The 18,934-nt window shown below is 50.6% G+C and overlaps 2 protein-coding genes across 40 annotated transcripts in view; both read left to right on the top strand.

Annotated features, from left to right (window-relative positions):
* Positions 1-7,723, top strand: part of Camk2g (calcium/calmodulin-dependent protein kinase II gamma) — a 59,285-nt gene extending 51,562 nt beyond the window's left edge. For 20 of the 37 annotated variants that reach the window (XM_006518488.3, XM_030247624.1, XM_030247623.1 and 17 more), the window contains 5 exons: positions 1,105-1,218; positions 3,194-3,269; positions 3,653-3,747; positions 5,093-5,337; positions 5,744-7,721. In XM_006518488.3, coding sequence (XP_006518551.1) covers positions 1,105-1,218; positions 3,194-3,269; positions 3,653-3,747; positions 5,093-5,325 — 518 coding nt within the window. In that variant the 3' untranslated portion in view covers positions 5,326-5,337; positions 5,744-7,721. Of the gene's footprint in view, positions 1-1,104; positions 1,219-3,193; positions 3,270-3,652; positions 3,756-5,092; positions 5,338-5,743 lie in introns of all 37 variants that reach the window. The other 17 variants (XM_030247621.1, XM_017315827.2, XM_006518496.4 and 14 more) reach the window with 4 other exon arrangements.
* A 302-nt stretch (positions 7,724-8,025) lies between these two features.
* On the top strand, positions 8,026-18,866 carry Ndst2 (N-deacetylase/N-sulfotransferase (heparan glucosaminyl) 2). Of its 3 annotated transcripts, none has more exons than XM_030247682.1 (15): positions 8,026-8,381; positions 8,952-9,046; positions 12,119-13,430; positions 13,633-13,720; positions 13,991-14,145; positions 14,335-14,520; positions 14,981-15,109; positions 15,236-15,418; positions 15,506-15,602; positions 16,899-17,022; positions 17,143-17,317; positions 17,518-17,688; positions 17,776-17,848; positions 18,033-18,135; positions 18,236-18,866. In XM_030247682.1, the coding sequence occupies exons 3-15, from the start codon at positions 12,426-12,428 to the stop codon at positions 18,294-18,296; spliced, it is 2,550 nt and encodes an 849-aa protein (XP_030103542.1). In that variant the 5' UTR covers positions 8,026-8,381; positions 8,952-9,046; positions 12,119-12,425; the 3' UTR covers positions 18,297-18,866. The 3 variants fall into 3 exon arrangements, 2 of the variants coding, with proteins under 2 accessions (XP_030103542.1, NP_034941.2); NM_010811.2 differs by having other exon boundaries at positions 8,034-8,381; positions 17,776-17,885; XR_003950827.1 differs by lacking the exons at positions 15,236-15,418; positions 15,506-15,602; positions 16,899-17,022; ... (3 more) ...; positions 18,033-18,135; positions 18,236-18,866 and having other exon boundaries at positions 8,254-8,381; positions 14,306-14,520; positions 14,981-15,105.
* The last annotated feature ends 68 nt before the right edge of the window (positions 18,867-18,934 follow it).

Raw genomic sequence — 18,934 nt, 5'->3', positions numbered from 1 at the left:
AACTACAGGAGGGGTTAACCTAAAAGCTACTCTCCATGCACTGAGCTAGGAGATTCTTGTCTGGTGCTAGCAGACCAAGCAAAAACAGGCTTCTCCTTCTTCACCAAAGTCTAGAATAGCCAAATTAGCTGTTTCCAGGGCCAGAGCTTAGAGAGCCATTCCTGTGGTTGATAATGATGTAGCATCCCAGAACGGAGGCATCTTTAGAAATAGGTCCTGGTTTTCCCAAGACCAAGGTATGTCTTAGGTTGTAGAACTTTGAGTTTTAAAATGAGAACAAAGGGTTGTGGTTTAAGTCAATGGTCAATGATAGAACACCTGACTGGCTGTGCACCTCCCCCCTCAAAAAAAAGAAAAAACAAAAACAAAATCCCCAAGGACAGCCCCAGGTTGACTGGGATGAGTTGGCCACTCTGGCCAGGAATGCTAGAATTGGAGCTTACCTGTTGTCTGAAGCCACATTCAGCCGCCTTTGCAGGCCGATGGTGACCACTAGCCTAAACTTGGGGCTGGCCAGGATGCCAGGGGCTATAAGGAGCATGGAGGCCAAACCAGGGTCTCTGTCCTCCTGTTCTTTGGGTTAGCCTCTTAGAATCTCTGCCTATGCTTTCCGTAAGCGACCTTCGGCTAGGCCATCAGAAAAGATAGGATGTAGGGCAGCACCATATCGTTGGGAGGCAAAACCATGGAACGCAGACGTATAAGTCAGTGGGAGCAGTGCTTTCAGGGCTGCTGGGAGTGAGGTCAGAGCCGTCTGATGCCGACAGGGTAAGAGGTGTCTTCACTGCTGGACTTGTGGCCCGATGGCCGAGCCCCTCTTGGATGTCTTATCTGGGAGCAGGGGTCCTTGTGTAGTTGTTTTAAGACTCCTTTGGAGGCTGCAAGCCTAGATCTGCTCACCTTTGTAGCGTTCCCAGACGGGAGGCCTCTCTGGCAGAGGTAGCTGAGTGGGATGTGGTCCAGTGTCCACAGCAGCCCCAGGCCTCACCTCGCCCCGGCTCTGCAGTGCCAGTGGCTTGGGTCCTGTCCGGCTTGCTCGCTCACCTGCCTTATTCTGTTTGTTTTGGCTGCTCTGCCTTGCCCTGCCCTGCCCTGGCTGGCTAGCTGCCCCACTCCGCACTGGGAATGGCAGCTTGGTGCCTGAAGGACGGAGCCCCCGGGACAGAACAGCCCCCTCTGCAGGCATGCAGCCCCAGCCTTCTCTCTGCTCCTCAGCCAGTAAGTGTGAGGGAGGCACATTCTGGCTTCCAACTCCCTGGCTCTTCCTGAAGCCCCTCAGGGATTCCCCCAAGAGCAGTCAGCCTAGCCCAGCTGCCTGTCAGTCAGCTTTAGGGGCGTGGTGTCTGCCAGGGGCGGGGGCCAGCTGGAGGCACTAGTCCCAGGCAGGCCTGAATTTGGAGACCAGGAAAGAGAAGAGTGGGTGGGAAACCACGGTGTGGAAGTGGGACATAGAAGGCCACTGGGGTGTGTAGCAGGCTTTGATTTGACAACAGCCAGGAAGAACGATGAGAAGTCAGGTCCATGAGGTGGGAATAGGGCAAGGGCACATTGCAACAGCCTAGGAATTGTGCTGGGGTTAGAGTTTTCTGTGGTTCAGCCATCTTAAGAGCATTGGCTCTGAATGAGACAGCCCTGATTTTGAATCTTAGCTAAGTGTGGTGGTACACAGTTATACTCCTAGCACTCAGGCGCCTGAGGCTGAAGCCTAAGGGTCTCCGTTTTGTTCAGGGCCAGTCTAACTACACAGTGAGACCTGTCCCCAAAGGAAACATAAATCCCAGCTATGCTACTTTCAACAGTCTGTCAAGTGCCTTAGCTTCCAAGAGCCTCAGTTTCCTTATCTGTTGGGGGTGAGGGGGTCCCCACCTCAAGCACAGTAGTAGCTGCCAGGGTTCCTAAGATTCAGGTTTATGTCTGTAGTTCTTTCTGTGTTAAAGTCACCTCTCTTGGTTTCGTTGCCCCACACTGTCTATCCTAAATCCAATCTTCATCACCCACAGGCCCCAAGTCAGGTCCCCCAGATAAGTTTGATGGAACTCATAGGGAAGTGTTGTGTAGACATACCTGCTTGCTTCTCTGGACAAAGGACAGAGCTTATCTCCCTAAGCCCCTGCTTATCCATTCAGGCTGCCCACCTGTCAGTGGTCTCTGTGGAAGTCCCTCCTGGCTTCACCTTTAGCTATGCTGCCCCCACCCCCCATACTGCCCTCAGCTGTGCTGGCCCAGCTACGTCATGCTGGTACTGTTCTAATGCTCACATTTGTCTGTCTTGCAGCCTCTTGCGCCTGTGAGGAAAGGCTTGTGGCCTGGACCAGCCTGGGGCTCCAGTTACAGTTAGGGTTAGCCTGAACTCAGCCCAAGCTCACCCTACGTTAGAGACACCCCCTGCTAATAGTGGCTCTCGTTCTGTAAGTGAGCTAACCCTGAGAGCAAAGATGTCACCACGTGCCCCTTGGGTAGGGAAGGAGGGTATCAACTTACCTCCCTCTCAGTCTTGTCTTGATTTTCTATAGGAACGCATCCTGATGCGAGAGCTGGTATAGGTTTCTAGTCTCTCATGAAGCTTATTCATGAGATGAAAGAAGCTGTCAAAGGTTTCCAAGTCCCAAGATCCCTTATCCCAGAAAAGCCTCATGGGAGAGATGAGTGTTATAAAAAGATCCACGCAGCAAACCTAGCTCTCTGGTCATCCTTTTGAAACTTTATCTCTAGGTTGATTTTGTTCTCAGGCAGACTAAGCTCTGGACCACTGAATAAGGGCTACAAGTGCAGTAATTTTTGCAGCCTGAATGAGCCCTTTCTGGTGTAAGAAGTGGTTAGAACAGCCGTATCTAGAGTTGCTAGCCCTGCTAATACACAGACTCTGACTAGAGGGAGGGTTAATGACATCACAGGCTCCTAGCTGCTAAACAATTAGATGTTTTCTGCAACCCGGTTGTTGATGGAGAGGAGGCAGAGGTCACAGGTCCATAACTACTGGGTGGGCGTAGGAAGGAGGCAGTCCTTAACTCTTCAGATGCCAAAGAGGGGGCGAGAAGGGTGGGCTTCCTCCTCCTACACAGGGCCTTAAGAGACAGAGAAGGAGGACGTCTTTGACAAAGATCACAAGGGATCCCTGAAGGACAGAGGAGGGCTCTTTTGCCCCTTGGGAAGTTGCCCAGCAGGTAAATTGGTGGATTTTTCCTCCCAACAGTGAGAAAACAAGAAATCATTAAGATCACAGAACAACTGATCGAAGCCATCAACAATGGGGACTTTGAGGCCTACACGTGAGTAAAAACCCATAGCCCTCAGATTGTCTCCCAAGTCTACCTCTATTTCCCCAAAAAAAAAAGTGTCTCTGATCCTGTGGCAAGTGTAGTCTGGACCTTAATCCCTGCCTGAATCAAACCCTGCGTCCATAGGCTCGCTCCCTCGCTCGGATTCCTTCTAGGTAGACTCCCCACAACTGAGCCTGCCTGCCTGCTTGCCTGCCCTGTCGTCCTGACTCTGGGTGGGAGAGGAGGACTGCTAATGGCTCCGCAGTCAAACCTGAGGAGTGTTGTCTTGTCAGCTGTAGCTCAACCCAACTGACGAACAAGACCTGTAGTCCCATAGAGGCCTGACAGGCTGTTTTTACCCTCCACCCGACCCTCGGCCCTCTTTTTTGCAGGAAGATTTGTGACCCGGGCCTCACATCCTTTGAGCCAGAAGCCCTTGGTAACCTCGTGGAAGGAATGGATTTCCATAAGTTTTACTTTGAGAATCGTGAGTGGGTTCGTGCTGCTGATAAACTCCTGCCTGCCCCTCTACCCCTGCCTCTGTCCCTACCCACCCTTGACCCTAGTTACCTCTCTTTGCCTTATCTGACCTTCCCGCTGCATCCTGCTCTGTTCGCTCGCTTCCTTGTCCCTGGTGGCTTTTAACTGGCACTGCTCAAAAGCTGAGTGCCCGTTCACTTGGCAGCTGTATCAGGCGCTGGTGAGCATCACCATTAGGGTCACTGTATTTCTTTAAGCAGCACCTGTCTCCAAGACAGACTGTAAACTCTTCAAGATTAATTCAAGATGATCTCAGCAAGTAATAATGAAGGTCTGTGTCTGCAGGGTTCACAATAAAGGAAATTGCGAACAGGATAAGAATGTGTAAGCCAGTAACAGAGCAGTAATGGTGAACTGTGAGGTCAGAGATTGTGGCAAGGATGCCCTGGACACGGAGGGGGCCGAGCATCTGGATAGGGGAGGTCTATAAGCTCCTGCAAGTGCCAGAACGGAATCATCACGCCCTCCATCTCTACCCTCATTCTTCAGTTTCCCATCTTCTTGTCCACTTTATCCCTCGTGTCTCTGCTCTGCCCTGGGTTTTATGTTGTGGCTGTTTTCCCCCACTGACTCTGTGCATGTGATTGTCCCACACTGTAGCTGCCTTCGTAATCCCTTAGCTATCTAAGTAACGCTAGTAGTCAGAGCAGTGTTTATCTTCGTTCTAGGGGAGGTCTCTTGCAGCCGCTGTAGTACTGGAATGAACTAAAGGGAATCAGACATATGCTGAAGTGCCAGTCCAGCTCCAGAGAACCCTGGGAACTTGGGGGGATCCTGAGCTGGGCGCTTTGGAGATTTCAAACTTTGATGTGCCTTTTCTTTTTAAGTCACAAATTGATTTTGAATGTATGGCTCTTATGATTTTTCTCTTCTAGCCTTAGCTAGGGGCAAAATAAGTTTAGAACTTTGAAACACCAGCCTAACCAAGTAGAAAAACCACAGGTTTTATTAGAGCCACATGGTCCTTAGTTTAAATATCTTATTTGATTTGAGTCTTTTTTTCCCTTCATATAGTGAAGAAAATATCAGTAAAAAATTACATTTCTCTTGCATGTAAAACCTCCGCATAATACCTGATGAAGTGTGGTTGCTAGACTTGTTACCCACATTCTCTTCCTTTTGGATGAAACTAATGCAATGGAGGATCGTGGCCTCTGTGGGGCGATGTTGGGGTACTTGGGGATTCTAGAAATGGCTGCTGGAGCTAGAGTCAAGAAGGTGCAGCCTGGCAGAAAGGTGAGTGTCCAAGCCTAATGCCTGATACCTCCCCTTCCTTGCCCTGCCCCCTGCAGTCCTGTCCAAGAACAGCAAGCCTATCCACACCACCATCCTAAACCCTCACGTCCACGTGATTGGGGAGGACGCAGCTTGCATCGCCTATATCCGGCTCACTCAGTACATCGACGGGCAGGGTCGGCCTCGCACCAGTCAGTCAGAGGAGACCCGGGTGTGGCACCGCCGGGATGGCAAGTGGCTCAATGTCCACTATCACTGCTCAGGGGCCCCTGCCGCACCGCTACAGTGAGCTCAGCCACAGGTGCTCCTTGTTGGGGAGAAGGGACTGGGAAGGGGAGAGATGGCTTGAATAGCTGAAGGGTAGGAGGTGGCTCTCTAGGAAGAAGTACGGGCCCTCCCAGAGGGGTGGGACAGACTGGGCAATGTAGTTTTGATAAGCTATGCTCTGTAATCAGACAGACTCCAGATTTGGTGCAAGCGTTCTTCCCCTGCTGAGCCTTAGTTTCTTTACTTATCAAAGGATGGATGGTAAGGATTAAGATACCATATTAAAGCACTGAGTAGGCCCTCAAATGTGAGAGTGCTGTGTTTAAACGTTAGCCTCTCCTGTACCAGTCCTCTCAAGGACACAGCCAAGTGTGTGCTGTGAATTACCTGTGTTCTCACCGTCCTCTTCTGTCTGTCCCACCTCCTCTTCTGTTTGACAGGGGCATTAGGAGACTCCAGCTGGAGGTTGAACCTTCGCAGCCAGTGACTCTGGAGGGCCTGAGTGACAGCGGCGGTCCTGTTCGTTTGAGGTTTAAAACAATTCAATTACAAAGCGGCAGCAGCCAATGCACGCCCCTGCATGCAGCCCTCCCGCCCGCCCTTCGTGTCTGTCTCTGCTGTACCGAGGTGTTTTTTACATTTAAGAAAAAAAAAAAAAGAAAATAAGATTGTTTAAAAAAACGGAATTCATACCATGATGCGTTTTAAAACAACTGATAGCCCTTGGCTTGCAAGGAGACAGGAGTTTGTGTGATGCTCATCCAGGCATGAACAGTGGGCTCACCCACCAGTATTGAAGAGGTGAGCTTGGCCTCAGGCCCCCATGGATTCAGGGGGACCAGGCAAGGACTCTTGACAGAGCTTTGGTCATGGACAAAGCCATGGTGTGGTTGCAGCCCCAGAGGTGGCCTGATCACCCCAGTTCTAGGAGTGGACTTCGTCAGACCATGCATTGACACCTAGTATGAGAAAGACGCAAACACCGTGGCCGCTGGACCTACATTGGAGAGAATGCAGCACTGCCAGCCTGCTGTGTGTGGAGGCAGCTGTGAGGCGTGGCCTCAGGACTGAAAGCCTGGACTTTGCTGTACCGGTCCAGTTAGCGTAGACAGGAAGAGAATTGGTGCTGCAGAAGTGTGTCCGCCAATGAGAAACCTCGAGTTCGTCTGACATGCACTTAACTCATCCATTTCTAGAGGATGCACAATGCACGTGGGCCTGAGACTGAGGCCCGATTTCTGCTGGTGGAAAGGGGGAGGGATTGCTACTTTGTTTCCTGTTGGTTTTCCTGACATAACAAGGAGAGATCCAGAAGTCGTTGGCCAGGGCTCCTTTTGCCACTTTTGGCAGTTGTTTGTGTGCTGATCTGGACCATCTTTGTCTTGTATTTTCATGGTGGTGGTCCCCATGCTGACCCTCATCTAGGCCTGGGCCCTCTGCCAAGTGCCCCTGTGGGATGGGAGGAGTGAGGCAGTGGGTAAGAGTTGGTGGTTGTTTCTATGCATTCTGGCTGCCCTCTGGGCTGCCTCCCTTCTTCCCATGCTGCACGCCCAACTCTTTCCCTGGGTTTGAGATCGAACTGACTGCTTGGGTGAGAAGTGTCCTCTTTAAAGAGGCTCTTTATTGACCAACCGAAGTATAGACTTTTCTGCTGGACAATCTGCATGGGCATCACCCCCTCGCCTGCATGTACCCACAAAGGGGTCCAGAGCCAAGGCTCCTGCATTCATTGTCCCTCTCTGTGCTCAAGGAGGTCCATTCCAGGAAGAAAAGGTCTGTACCTTAGGCAGATAACAGAGAAGATAATGGAAGAGGCAATTGGTCATAGTCTTGGTTCCCTCCCACCAAACAACTGCACATTATCTGCATTGGGGGGGGGGGTAGATTTCAGCTCCTTGGGTGACCTTCAGGAGGCACAGGAGCTGGGAAAAGAGAACTACAGAGTATGGAGCCAGCTGAGAAGAGAACAAACGCATGGGTGCTGGTGCTTGAATTTAGCCAGGCTCCTCAAGCACTTGTGCATGCCTCAGACCCTGGACCCTAGACCCTTCCTGCCCTGCAGCCTGCAGTGCCAGCCAACAGATACCTTCATCACAGGGTTTGGTTTTGCTGGCTTGAAGACAACAAATGGTCTTAGAGCTCTTTGAGACCCATAGCTTCATGTGGCTGCTCCAGCCCCACTTCTTAGCGTTCTTACTCCACTTCTGGGGCTAATGTCAGCATCTATAGACTATTAATAGACTATTTAAAAAACAAACCACCTTTTAAACAGGAAATGGAAGGCATTTGATGCAGAACTTTTGCATGATGACATAGAAATAATTTAAAATAGTGTTTGTTCTGAATGTTGGTAGTCCCTTCATAGCTTTGTTACAATGAAACCTTGAAGATATTTAATAAAATAACCTTTAAACAGTCCATTGTGTTATTGCTGTTGGAGGCTCGTAGCCGTGGGCTTAGATTTTAGCAGCCTGCGTGACAAGGCTTCACTAGGAGACGAACATCTTTTTGCCCATTCCCTTGGGGAGCAAGGAAGAAAACTTCTCATAAACTCAGCCTGGGCTGCTGTATTGGGGGGTGGCAGGGAGGAAGTAGCCTCTTAGGCGGTGGGCCGAGTCTTCGCCCCGCCCCAGGCGGAGGTGGCCCCGCCCTTGGTACGCGGGCTCCCTCCTCCGCGGGTCTGAGTGGACAGGCCTGGGCCCTGGGCCCGCCCCGACGCTCCGCAGACTGTGCCACCCGGCGTGGAGGACGGGGTCCACCCTGGTGGGCTGAGCGCGAGGCCGGAGGGCTGGGAGGCTGCGGCTGGGCTGAGCACTGCGGAGGGCCGTCGGCTTATCCCAGGTCCCGGTCACGCAGCGGCCACGCTCGGGGAGCGCGCGGACCTGAGCGGGCACCACGAGCCGCAGCGCGCCGCCTCCCCCTGGTGGGAGCGGTACTTGAGCCCGACTGCGGCGGAGCGTTCGCTCGGAGATGGCGGAGCCGCCGCGACGCGGCCCGAGGCCCCGCGAGCAGGGAAGCCGGGCAGCCCCGGGACGCGGCAGGGCCCGGGGACAGCGGGGACGCCGCCCACTCCACCGGGTGAGCCATCTTTGAGAGCAGTCTCCCGTCCACGGTCGCCCTCGGTTTTCGCGATCAGACTTCCTGCGAGTGTCGCCACCGAAACCACCCGCAGGGTCGTCCTGGGCGACCACCCATCTGGCCCTGTGCACCCTGCCCCGAGTCCCAGCCGCTGGCCTCCCCTCAGTTGCCTTATTCTGGCCACTCCGCCCAGGGCACACGGGGTTCTTAAACCCAGTGCCTGTCTGGATGCCAACTCTCGGCCGCACCCCTGCCCCTTTCCCTCCAGCTCCCCCACCTGTGGGCTCCCCATTTCCCGTAGTTCCCGCAGGAGGGTCCTTCTATCCTCAAGGTCAGGTCCTTCCTCCCACAGCGTGGCCCCTGTTGTTTATTCCAGTGGTGGGCCCACACCTCCAGCCCACCCTGACCCTGTATTTGCTGCCCACTTTGGCAGACGACCCTTAGGTTTCTCCTTCCTCAGAAACTTTCCACTGCCACACACATGTTCTTCCTCCAACTTAGTCATCCCACTGCTCCCCCACCAAAAGTTCTCACATGATCCCCTCTCTAAATCTCACTGGCTTCCTCTAGGTATGAAGCTAAAATACAGTGGTTACAACACAGGAGGTTGACAGGCCTGACCTTTGAATCCCAGTTCATCCACAAACGGAGCTTTGTAATCTCGGGTAAGTTACTAAACTTCTCTGGGCCAGAAATTATGCGTGTGTAAAATGGAACTACTACTAGTTATATGTGTTTTCATAACTGTTAGAGCTGACATTAAATACAGGTGCTTCTTGCATTTACTGATAAACTTTTAAGATATCCTAAACTACTGACCACAAGAGCTTATCAGTTTGTGCCCTCTGCTCAGTGACGCCAGTTGCTTCACCTTCTGTTTGTGTGGCTGAGCAAGTACTTGCAGTGTGTCTCAAATGAAAAGTATTGTTGGGGCTGGAGAGGTAGCTTAGTGGTTCCAAACTTCCAAAGGCCCTGAGTTCAGTCCTCAGCACCCACATGGTGGCCTACAATCTGATGCTGTCTTCTGGTGTGCAGATGTACATGTAGACAAAGTACCTATATCCATAAAGTACATAAGTAAAAATAAACAAGAGAGAGAGAGAGCCGGGCGTGGTGGCACACACCTTTAATCCTAGCACTCGGGAGGCAGAGGCAGGTGGATTTCTGAGTTCGAGGCAGCCTGGTCTACAGAGTGAGTTCCAGGACAGCCAGGGCTACACAGAGAAACCCTGTCTCAAAAAACCAAAAGAAGAAGAGGAAGAGGAGGAGGGGGAGGGGAAGAAAGAAAGAAATAAAGAAAAGAAGAGAAGAGAAGAGAAGAACAACAACTACTACTACTACTACTACGGTGTCTGCAAATCCACTCCCTTAGGAAAGGATTAAAACTCTAGGACCTGAGGTTGGAACTCCTGGGAGAGCACGTGCCTAGCCTGTGCAAGACCACATATCCCATCACTGGCACTGAAAACCAAAACCCACAACCATTTGAAGTCTCCTTTAAGTGTTTACCATTTGCACATTGGTTTTGTCGTTGGTTGGTAGTGGTGGTTTGGTTTGGTTTGGTTTTTTTTTAAGAAAGTGCTCCTCCATGTAGCCCTGGCTGTCCTAGAACTCGCCCTATAGACCAGACTGGCCTCAAACTCAGAGATCGTCCTGCCTCTGCCTTCTAAGGGCTTATATTAAAGACGTGCGCCATCACCTCCCAGCTTCATTTGCAGATTGTAATAAGTCAGAATCAGGTCTGTCTGTATATGCAAAGCTCTAGAAGGACACCCAACAAGTAAAGTAGTAAGCGCTCAGTATATACTGTTATTAAACCAGTGTTACATGTGAAGTATAGCTTGCTTTCCTTGAATTCTCACTACTGTTATCCCTGTTATAATTTAGCTGTTCCTGCCAGGCAGTGGTGGTGCATGCCTTTGATCCTGCACTCAGGAGATGGAGGCAGGCAGAATCGGAGGCTAGCCTGGTCTATATGGTAGCCAGGGCTACACAAAGAAACCCCTTTCTATAAAAACAAACGAAAGAATTCAGTTCTTCCCGTGATCTACACCTCTTCCTCCTACTTCCACTCTCTACCCTGTCTTCCCATCCCCCCTCCCCTGCATTTAGAGCGTCATACACTATACGCATGGGTTTTGCCCCATCACAGCTTTTCTTTTAATTTATTTGTATTTCATGTGTATTATGTTTTGCCTGCATGTATGTCTGTGTCAGATGCCCTGGAACCAGAGTTATAGACAACTATGATCTACCATGTGGGTGCTGGGAATTGAACCCGTCCTCTGGAAGAGCAGCCAGTGCTCTTAACCACTGGGCCGTCTCCAGCCCCCATCAGCTTTTCTTCTCTGTCCCAGCTCTCTTAATTAGTTTTACCAAGATCAGAGTGAACCCTATATAAACAGTCATAAATCATCTCTCTGGATTCTGAAGGACCTTGTTTCTGCCTAAGGGCCACTGAGGTGCGTGTACTAGAGTGGGAGGTAGAGTAGGATTGCCAGCTACTAACCTTTCTGAGATTGGCTAAAATAAAAAGGGACTGTAAACTTGCAGCAGTCTTTTTTAAGAAAAAGAAACTGTCAGGTTAGATCTCCTTAGAGCTGTTTTCTGGTCACCTGACCCTCAAGTCACTTTCTGTCCCTAGACCCCATCCCTCATGTCCCTCCAGTCTGTTGCCCAGCAGCTCCTGTGCTGTGCTGGGATGAGGATATAGCAGCGCCTCAGTTAGTTTCGAAAGGAGAAGCGGAAGGGGAAGGGAAAGACTCTGGAGTCAGCTTTCTGGGTTTCTTTGGTGCTAGTGATGACATGCCCTGCCCTGGGTGTGCACTTTCTCTTCTCTGCAGATTCTACTGTGGGTGGAGAGAGAGTATGGGGTAATTTTTTATAAGTATTGGAGAGGAAAGCTTCCCAAGTTCTGGGCTCAGAAGCTAATAGTGTGATTAGCTTTCCCCGTTCCTCAGGTTCCCCCACCATAGTGTGCACATGACTGCGAGTTCGTTAGTACTGTTGGCTGTGGTGATGGATGTGATTGATGTAGGAGATTAAGACTCAGGAGGCTTCACTTATCTGATGTTTCGTTGGATCATGAGACTTCTAAGATGTGCCATCCACTTGTTATCGAGAGCCCACCAGAGCTCCTGCTCATTGGCAGACACAGGATGGGAATCTCTTTCAGAGTAGAGCTCTGTTCACCCCCTGGCTGTTTGGTCTCTGTGGATAGGCTCTTTCACAGCTTGAGTTACTGCCCCAGCTTGAACATAGAGGAATTTGGATGTTCCCTAAGAAAGTGAACGAGCTATGAAGCCAAGGTATGGGATCCAACTATGTTCTTCTACCTAAGCTTCACTCCTTTCTAAAGAACAAAGTGTGTGGGCTGGGGAGAGAACTTAGTGCGGAGAGTGTCTGCTGTGCCAGCGTGGGGGATCTGGGTTTAGATTCCCAGGCCCCATGGAAACCCACACATCCCCAGCACAGAGAAGCAAGACCCAGGGTTTGCTAGCCAGCCATTCTAACTGGAACAGAGAGCTTCAGGTTCAGTGAGAGACGGTCTCAAAAGTATGAGAGCAGTAAAGGAAGACACTGATAGCAGCCTCTGGCTCTGTATGCACTCACGCACACACACATACACGCACAGAAGAGATTATCACATATACATGGGGTAAGAGATGGGACAAGGAGAGTGGCTAATGACAGACTTTCAAAGGAAGAAGTAACCCACCAATTTCTCTGCTTTACAGATTGTAAGGGCCAAGCTTGTGGACTTTAGTGACTTCTGATCTAAGAACCTCCACCAGGGCTGAGGGAGCTCAAGTTTCAGCCTGAGGCATGGGCCAGGAGGCCATGGTGACCTGAGACCCGTGGATTCTGTCCAGTACACCCTGTTGCTCCTTCTGCCTCCCCTCTCCTGTATTGAAAGCGTTTGTGTTCATCTTATCAGGGACCTGACCCTAAGAGAATCCTTCCCCTGCCAAGGCAGTTCCAGCCCCCAGAACTCATCACCCCATCTCCTGAGGTGGTTCCTATCCTCCCTCTCTTCTCCTCGCCATGCTCCAGCTGTGGAAGGTGGTGCGCCCTGCTCGGCAACTGGAACTGCACCGCCTCATACTGCTGCTGATTGGTTTCAGTCTTGTCTCCATGGGATTCCTGGCTTACTACGTGTCCACCAGCCCCAAGGCCAAGGAACCCTTGCCTCTGCCCTTGGGAGACTGTAGTAGCAGTGGGGCAGCTGGCCCTGGCCCTGCACGGCCACCAGTCCCACCTCGACCCCAAAGGCCTCCAGAAACAACTCGAACGGAACCTGTGGTCCTTGTGTTTGTGGAAAGTGCATACTCACAACTGGGGCAGGAGATTGTGGCCATCTTGGAATCTAGTCGCTTTCGTTATAGCACTGAGCTAGCACCTGGCCGAGGGGATATGCCCACACTGACTGATCATACCCATGGCCGCTATGTCTTAGTCATCTATGAGAACCTTCTAAAGTATGTGAACTTAGATGCCTGGAGCCGGGAACTGCTGGACCGGTACTGTGTGGAGTATGGCGTGGGTATCATTGGCTTTTTCCGAGCCCGCGAGCACAGCCTGCTGAGTGCCCAGCTCAAGGGCTTTCCCCTTTTCCTACACTCAAACCTGGGGCTCCGGGACTACCAAGTGAATCCTTCCGCCCCTCTACTACATCTCACCCGCCCTAGCCGCCTGGAGCCAGGACCACTGCCTGGTGATGACTGGACCATCTTCCAGTCCAATCACAGCACTTATGAGCCCGTGCTTATTGCCAGCCATCGGCCAGCCGAGCTCTCCATGCCAGGACCAGTTCTTCGGCGGGCCCGGCTCCCCACCGTGGTGCAGGACTTGGGGCTTCATGATGGCATACAGCGGGTGCTGTTTGGACATGGCCTTTCTTTTTGGCTTCACAAACTTGTTTTTGTTGATGCTGTTGCATACCTCACCGGGAAGCGCCTCTGCCTGGACCTTGACCGCTACATCTTAGTAGATATCGATGACATCTTTGTGGGCAAAGAAGGTACTCGCATGAAGGTGGCTGATGTTGAGGTCAGTTGTTTTTGTTTTTGTTTTTTTCTCTTCTGTTCATTTTACTAGAAAATTTACCACCTCTGGCTATCAGATTCCCTGCTTTGATTCTAAGATGAGCATAGATACATTCTCTACTTTTTATAGTTGGAAATAAAGCTACTTACGGTATATTTCTCAGTCTGTCTTCTCCTGATTTGGCATTTCTCTACTATTTTTCCAGGCTTTGTTGACCACTCAGAACAAACTCAGGACCTTAGTCCCCAACTTCACCTTCAACTTGGGCTTCTCGGGCAAGTTCTATCATACCGGTGAGTTCATTTCCCCTGGTCTTAGCCATTGTAGTGTGATCTGTCTCTTTAGTATTGACTCTGAAAGGGACAGAGTTCAGTGATGAGCTAGTGATAGACCAGGATTAGCACAGGTGGCTGAAAAACACTCAGGCAGTGGAGCAAACAGAAAACCTCAGGCCCTGGGCAGAGTCAGTAATGACCAAAGGATTTCCATCATGGTCAGAGTTGTTACAAAACGAAGGGCATAGGGCTGACTGGCTGTGACCAGCAGTCAGTGTGTGATCACAGGGACAGAAGAGGAGGATGCTGGGGACGACATGCTGCTGAAGCACCGCAGGGAGTTCTGGTGGTTCCCTCACATGTGGAGCCACATGCAGCCACACCTCTTCCACAACCGCTCTGTGCTAGCTGACCAGATGAGGCTCAACAAACAGTTTGCTTTGGTGAGACCCTTGAATCTCTTCCGCATACTTTCTCCCAGAGATAATGTTTCCTTTTTAACCCCCTGCCCCCACCATGGATCCCCTGTTCCTTACCTTCCCAGTTTTCTTTCTTTGGAGGCATCCCCACCCTCTTTACCCTCTACTCCCCAAACTCCACCAGGTCCTGGTGAGAGTCTATGCCGTTCCCAGGAGCATGGGATTCCTACGGATCTGGGGTATGCTGTGGCCCCCCACCACTCTGGCGTGTACCCCATCCACTCGCAGCTCTATGAGGCCTGGAAATCTGTCTGGGGCATCCAGGTGACCAGCACTGAGGAGTACCCCCATCTGCGTCCTGCTCGCTACCGCCGTGGCTTCATTCACAATGGCATCATGGTGAGGGAGTCCCACTACACATTTCCCACTACAGATCAAAGTTTGACATTTAGACAGCCTTCAATCAGGAGTGACTTGTGGCTTGTCATCCGCCAGCCCAAGGTATCCACAAAAAATGCTAAGGCATATAGTAAAAAAATTTTTAAAGATTTGATTATGTGTGTGTACTCTATCTGCATGTACACCTGCGTGCTAGAAGAGGGCATCAGATCCCATTACAGATGGTTGTGGGCCACCTTGTGGTTGCTGGGGATTGAACTCAGGAAGAGCAGCAATAAAGCAGTGCTCTTAACTGCTGAGCCATCTTTCCAGCCCTGCATATAGTAAATTTTCTTACTATGACTTCAAACCAGGCCTCTCTGAAGCCAGGGAACTCCAGTGCGTCCTGACGTTGGTCCATATCTGCTCTCCATCTTACCATTCACATCGCATCTATCCCTGTATCTTCTTTTCCTCTCAGGTGCTCCCCCGGCAAACATGTGGCCTCTTCACCCACACGATCTTCTATAATGAGTATCCTGGAGGTTCTCGTGAACTAGATCGAAGCATCCGAGGTGGAGAGCTCTTTCTGACAGTGCTGCTTAATCCGGTAAGGTGCCAAAAGGAAACCAGAAGACTAGAAAGCCAAAGTGTTGTCAAGCCAGAGCCTTTGTGCACCAATGCTGGTTCTGGGACAGGGGTTCTCTAAGTCTCACAGGTAAGCATCCTCTTGCAGATCAGTGTCTTTATGACCCATCTGTCAAACTATGGAAATGACCGGCTGGGCCTGTACACCTTTGAGAGCCTGGTGCGCTTCCTCCAGTGCTGGACACGACTGCGCCTACAGACCCTTCCTCCTGTCCCTCTTGCACAAAAGTACTTTGAACTTTTTCCTCAGGAACGAAGCCCCCTGTGGCAGGTAAGGCTGGAGCTCAGGCTGACCTGATCTGAGTGGGGGTCAGGGTTAGAGGATTAGTCCTTATCAGACTCGTGGCCTAACCTTCAGAATCCCTGTGATGACAAGAGGCACAAAGATATCTGGTCCAAGGAGAAAACCTGTGATCGACTCCCCAAGTTCCTCATTGTGGGACCACAGAAGACAGGTAAATTGTCCACAGTTTATCTTATGCTGCCTTCTCATACCTACTTCTCATTATTCAAGTCTCTTGAGGAAAGGATTTATTTTTTTAATTATTATTTAGTGTGCTTGCATATATATATATACACATACACACACATATATGTATGTATGTATGTATACACATGTGCAGGACAGCTTGAGAGAATCAGTTATTTTCACTGTGTTTTGTTTTGTTTGGGTTTTGGTTTTCTTGGGTTTTACTGTGTAGTTTTGGCTATCCTGGAACTCCTCAAACTCCCAGAGATCTTTGCCTGTCTCTGCCTCCCAAGTGCTGGGAATAAAGGTTGCACTACAATGTATATATTTTTAATTTTGTGTTTTTTATTTGTTTAGATTTTTTTTTGTTGTTGGTTTTTTGTTTTTGTTTTTATTTGTTTGTTTGTTTGGTTTGGTTTTTTGAGACAGGGTTTCTCTGTGTAGCCCTGGCTGTCCTGGAACTCACTCTGTAGACCAGGCTGGCCTCGAACTCAGAAATCCACCTGCCTCTGCCTCCTGAGTGCTGGGATTAAAGGCGTGCACCACCACGCCTGGCTCTGTTTGTTTAGTTTTTGAAACAGGGTCTCGTTGCCCAAGCCAACCCCAATCCTCTGATCTCTTTGCTTCAGTTTTCCAAGTACTGTAATTACATTTGTAAGCCACTTACCTGGTTCTGTCACAGAGTTTAAAAGATAGATAAATAGAGGCTGGGGTATTTGCTGATCATGTACAGAGCCCTGGATTCCAGCCCCATCATAAAGCTAGTATAGTAGGGCAGGGAGGATCAGAAGCCCTCACTTGCTATATATACAGGAAGTGAGGCCAGCGTAGGCCACATAAGATCCTGTCTCAAAAGTCAATTAGATAGCAAGACGTGGTTGTAAAGGCTGTAGTCCCAGCACTCTGGGAAGCACAGGCAGGCGAGTGTGAGCTTTAGCCTCTGCCTGGACAGAGTGTATTCAAGGATGCCTGGCAATTTAGTAAGACCTAACCTCAAAATAAGAAAAGCAAAGAGGTCAGAAGCCACAGCTCTATGGCAAAGCATTTTTAAAGGCCTAGAGTCAGTCCTGAGTGCTAGGGAGGGGGAGTCTACAAGCGCTTCAGATAAGGCGGAGGGTGAGAGCCACTGGCCCCATCCTGGGCCTCTCAGACTTGCTTTCTCTCCCTTTGCTTTGGCTGAAGGGAGTTTTACAACCCACAAGTGAGTATTTCCTTACTTCCTTCAAGCTCCTGCTGTTGGGCAGGCTGCTTTTGGACCAGGCTGACCTTTCTCTTCCTGCAGGCACCACGGCTATTCACTTCTTCCTGAGCCTGCACCCAGCTGTCACAAGCAGTTTTCCCAGCCCCAGCACCTTTGAGGAGATTCAGTTCTTCAATGGCCCTAATTACCACAAGGGGATCGACTGGTGAGCCTGGGTCCCCTTGCTTGTTCCTCAGAGCTGCACAGCCTTCTCCAGCAGATAGCCAGCCTCGCCAGCTCGCCTCTGGGCTTGCCACTGAGATCTCTTTCCTCTGCTTCTCTCTAGGTACATGGACTTCTTCCCTGTTCCTTCCAATGCCAGCACTGACTTCCTGTTTGAAAAAAGTGCCACCTACTTTGACTCGGAGGTCGTACCACGGCGGGGGGCTGCCCTTCTGCCAAGAGCCAAGATAATCACTGTGCTTATCAACCCTGCTGACAGGGCCTACTCCTGGTACCAGGTGTGTCTCAAGTGAGGGGCATTGGGCCTTCAGGGAGAGGTGGAGAAGGTAGTTCCTGCTAGAGACACAGAAAGGAATGAGAGTCGGGAAACTAAACTAGCCCTTAAGGAGAGGTACCAATGCTGTTGTCACCAGACAAGAGTATGGCCAGAGCCATTGTCAAATGAGCACCTTATCCCTTTGTATTTTCTGTCCTGCAGCACCAGCGAGCACATGGAGACCCCATTGCTCTGAACTACACCTTCTACCAAGTGATTTCAGCTTCTTCTCAGGCCCCTCTGCTACTTCGCTCCTTGCAGAACCGTTGTCTTGTTCCTGGCTACTATTCTACCCATCTTCAACGCTGGCTGACTTACTATCCCTCTGGACAGGTACGACAAAAGCCGTTATTAGGGCATCCCATCCCTCATCCCAGTCTTCTTAACAACTGAAAGGGAACCGCATCCCTGTCCCTTCAGTTGCTGATTATGGATGGGCAGGAGCTTCGTGTCAACCCGGCAGCCTCAATGGAGATCATCCAGAAGTTCCTGGGTATCACCCCCTTTCTGAACTACACGAGGACCCTCAGGTGGGAGAGCATAAGCCAAGGGAAGGAAGGTTTTATGGGGAAAGGGAAAGAGGTTCTGTTTGGAAGAGACATCTCTCCCTGGGCAAGGAGGGTCGGTGCCTTGAGTACCCTTCTTGCTGACACCTGACGGCCTGCTCCTTTGAGTAGGTTTGATGAAGATAAAGGATTTTGGTGCCAGGGCCTTGAAGGTGGTAAGACTCGCTGTCTTGGGAGAAGCAAAGGCCGGAGGTACCCAGACATGGACATGGAGGTAAGTGGAACCTGGGTTACAGCTGCCACTCCACCTCCAGGGTCTGACCTTGCTGTATCTTTTACTATTTGTTTCTCCTCTCACTTTTTTCTCCCATCAGTCTCGCCTTTTCCTTACGGATTTTTTCCGGAACCATAATTTGGAGCTATCAAAGCTGCTGAGTCGGCTTGGCCAGCCAGCCCCCTTGTGGCTTCGGGAAGAATTGCAACATTCCAGTGTGGGCTGATGCCCCAGTCTTTCTTTACCAGCAAAAAGCCTGCTAACTTCACTGAGGGGCAAGTCTTAGAGCAGAACCCACAGGGGGATTAACATGGCCCCTTACCCCTCTACCTCAGTGGCCCCCAGGATTGGAATGGCTGAAAAGGGAGGGGATCCATCTCTTTCCCATAGTTTTGGGACCTAATAAAGGGGCTTCCCTTGGCATCCCCCCATGGTACTAGGTACCTTTGACCTATGAACCTGGGAGGTGAGGAAGAGGGTCCTGGGAAGGGGTAAGAAGACCATATTCAGTGGTTTCCTTCCTCGTGCCCAGCAGTTTACCTGTCAATGCCTACCCCTGAGAGGCCCCTTCGCTATGGCCTCTTTAGTCAAGACAGTGGGATCTACCTGTGGCCTGGCCTCTCTAATGTCATTCACATTGAATGGGGATGAGGTCAGACAGTTGCTCATAGAGCCATATATGAGCCCTAGCTGTGGGCTAGAAATGTCCTTAATAAACATCCTTATTTTTCTGTTTTGTCTGCTTCATTGCAGTAGGGGAAAACAAACCCTAAACTACAGCAGGTATCAGCTGTCTTTT

The sequence above is a fragment of the Mus musculus genome, chromosome 14 (assembly GCF_000001635.26).
Source record: "Mus musculus strain C57BL/6J chromosome 14, GRCm38.p6 C57BL/6J".
NCBI classification, from domain to species: domain Eukaryota; kingdom Metazoa; phylum Chordata; class Mammalia; order Rodentia; family Muridae; genus Mus; species Mus musculus.
This window is presented reverse-complemented; position numbering and strand designations above follow the sequence as displayed.

Excerpts from the sequence above, each read along its gene's own strand:
- Ndst2 (NM_010811.2), top strand. The coding sequence starts at position 12,426 with ATGCTCCAGCTGTGGAAGGTGGTGCGCCCTGCTCGGCAACTGGAACTG. Across the intron at positions 17,886-18,032 it reads AACTACACGAGGACCCTCAG|GTTTGATGAAGATAAAGGAT; the intron begins GTGGGAGAGCAT and ends TCCTTTGAGTAG. Across the intron at positions 18,136-18,235 it reads ACCCAGACATGGACATGGAG|TCTCGCCTTTTCCTTACGGA; the intron begins GTAAGTGGAACC and ends TTCTCCCATCAG.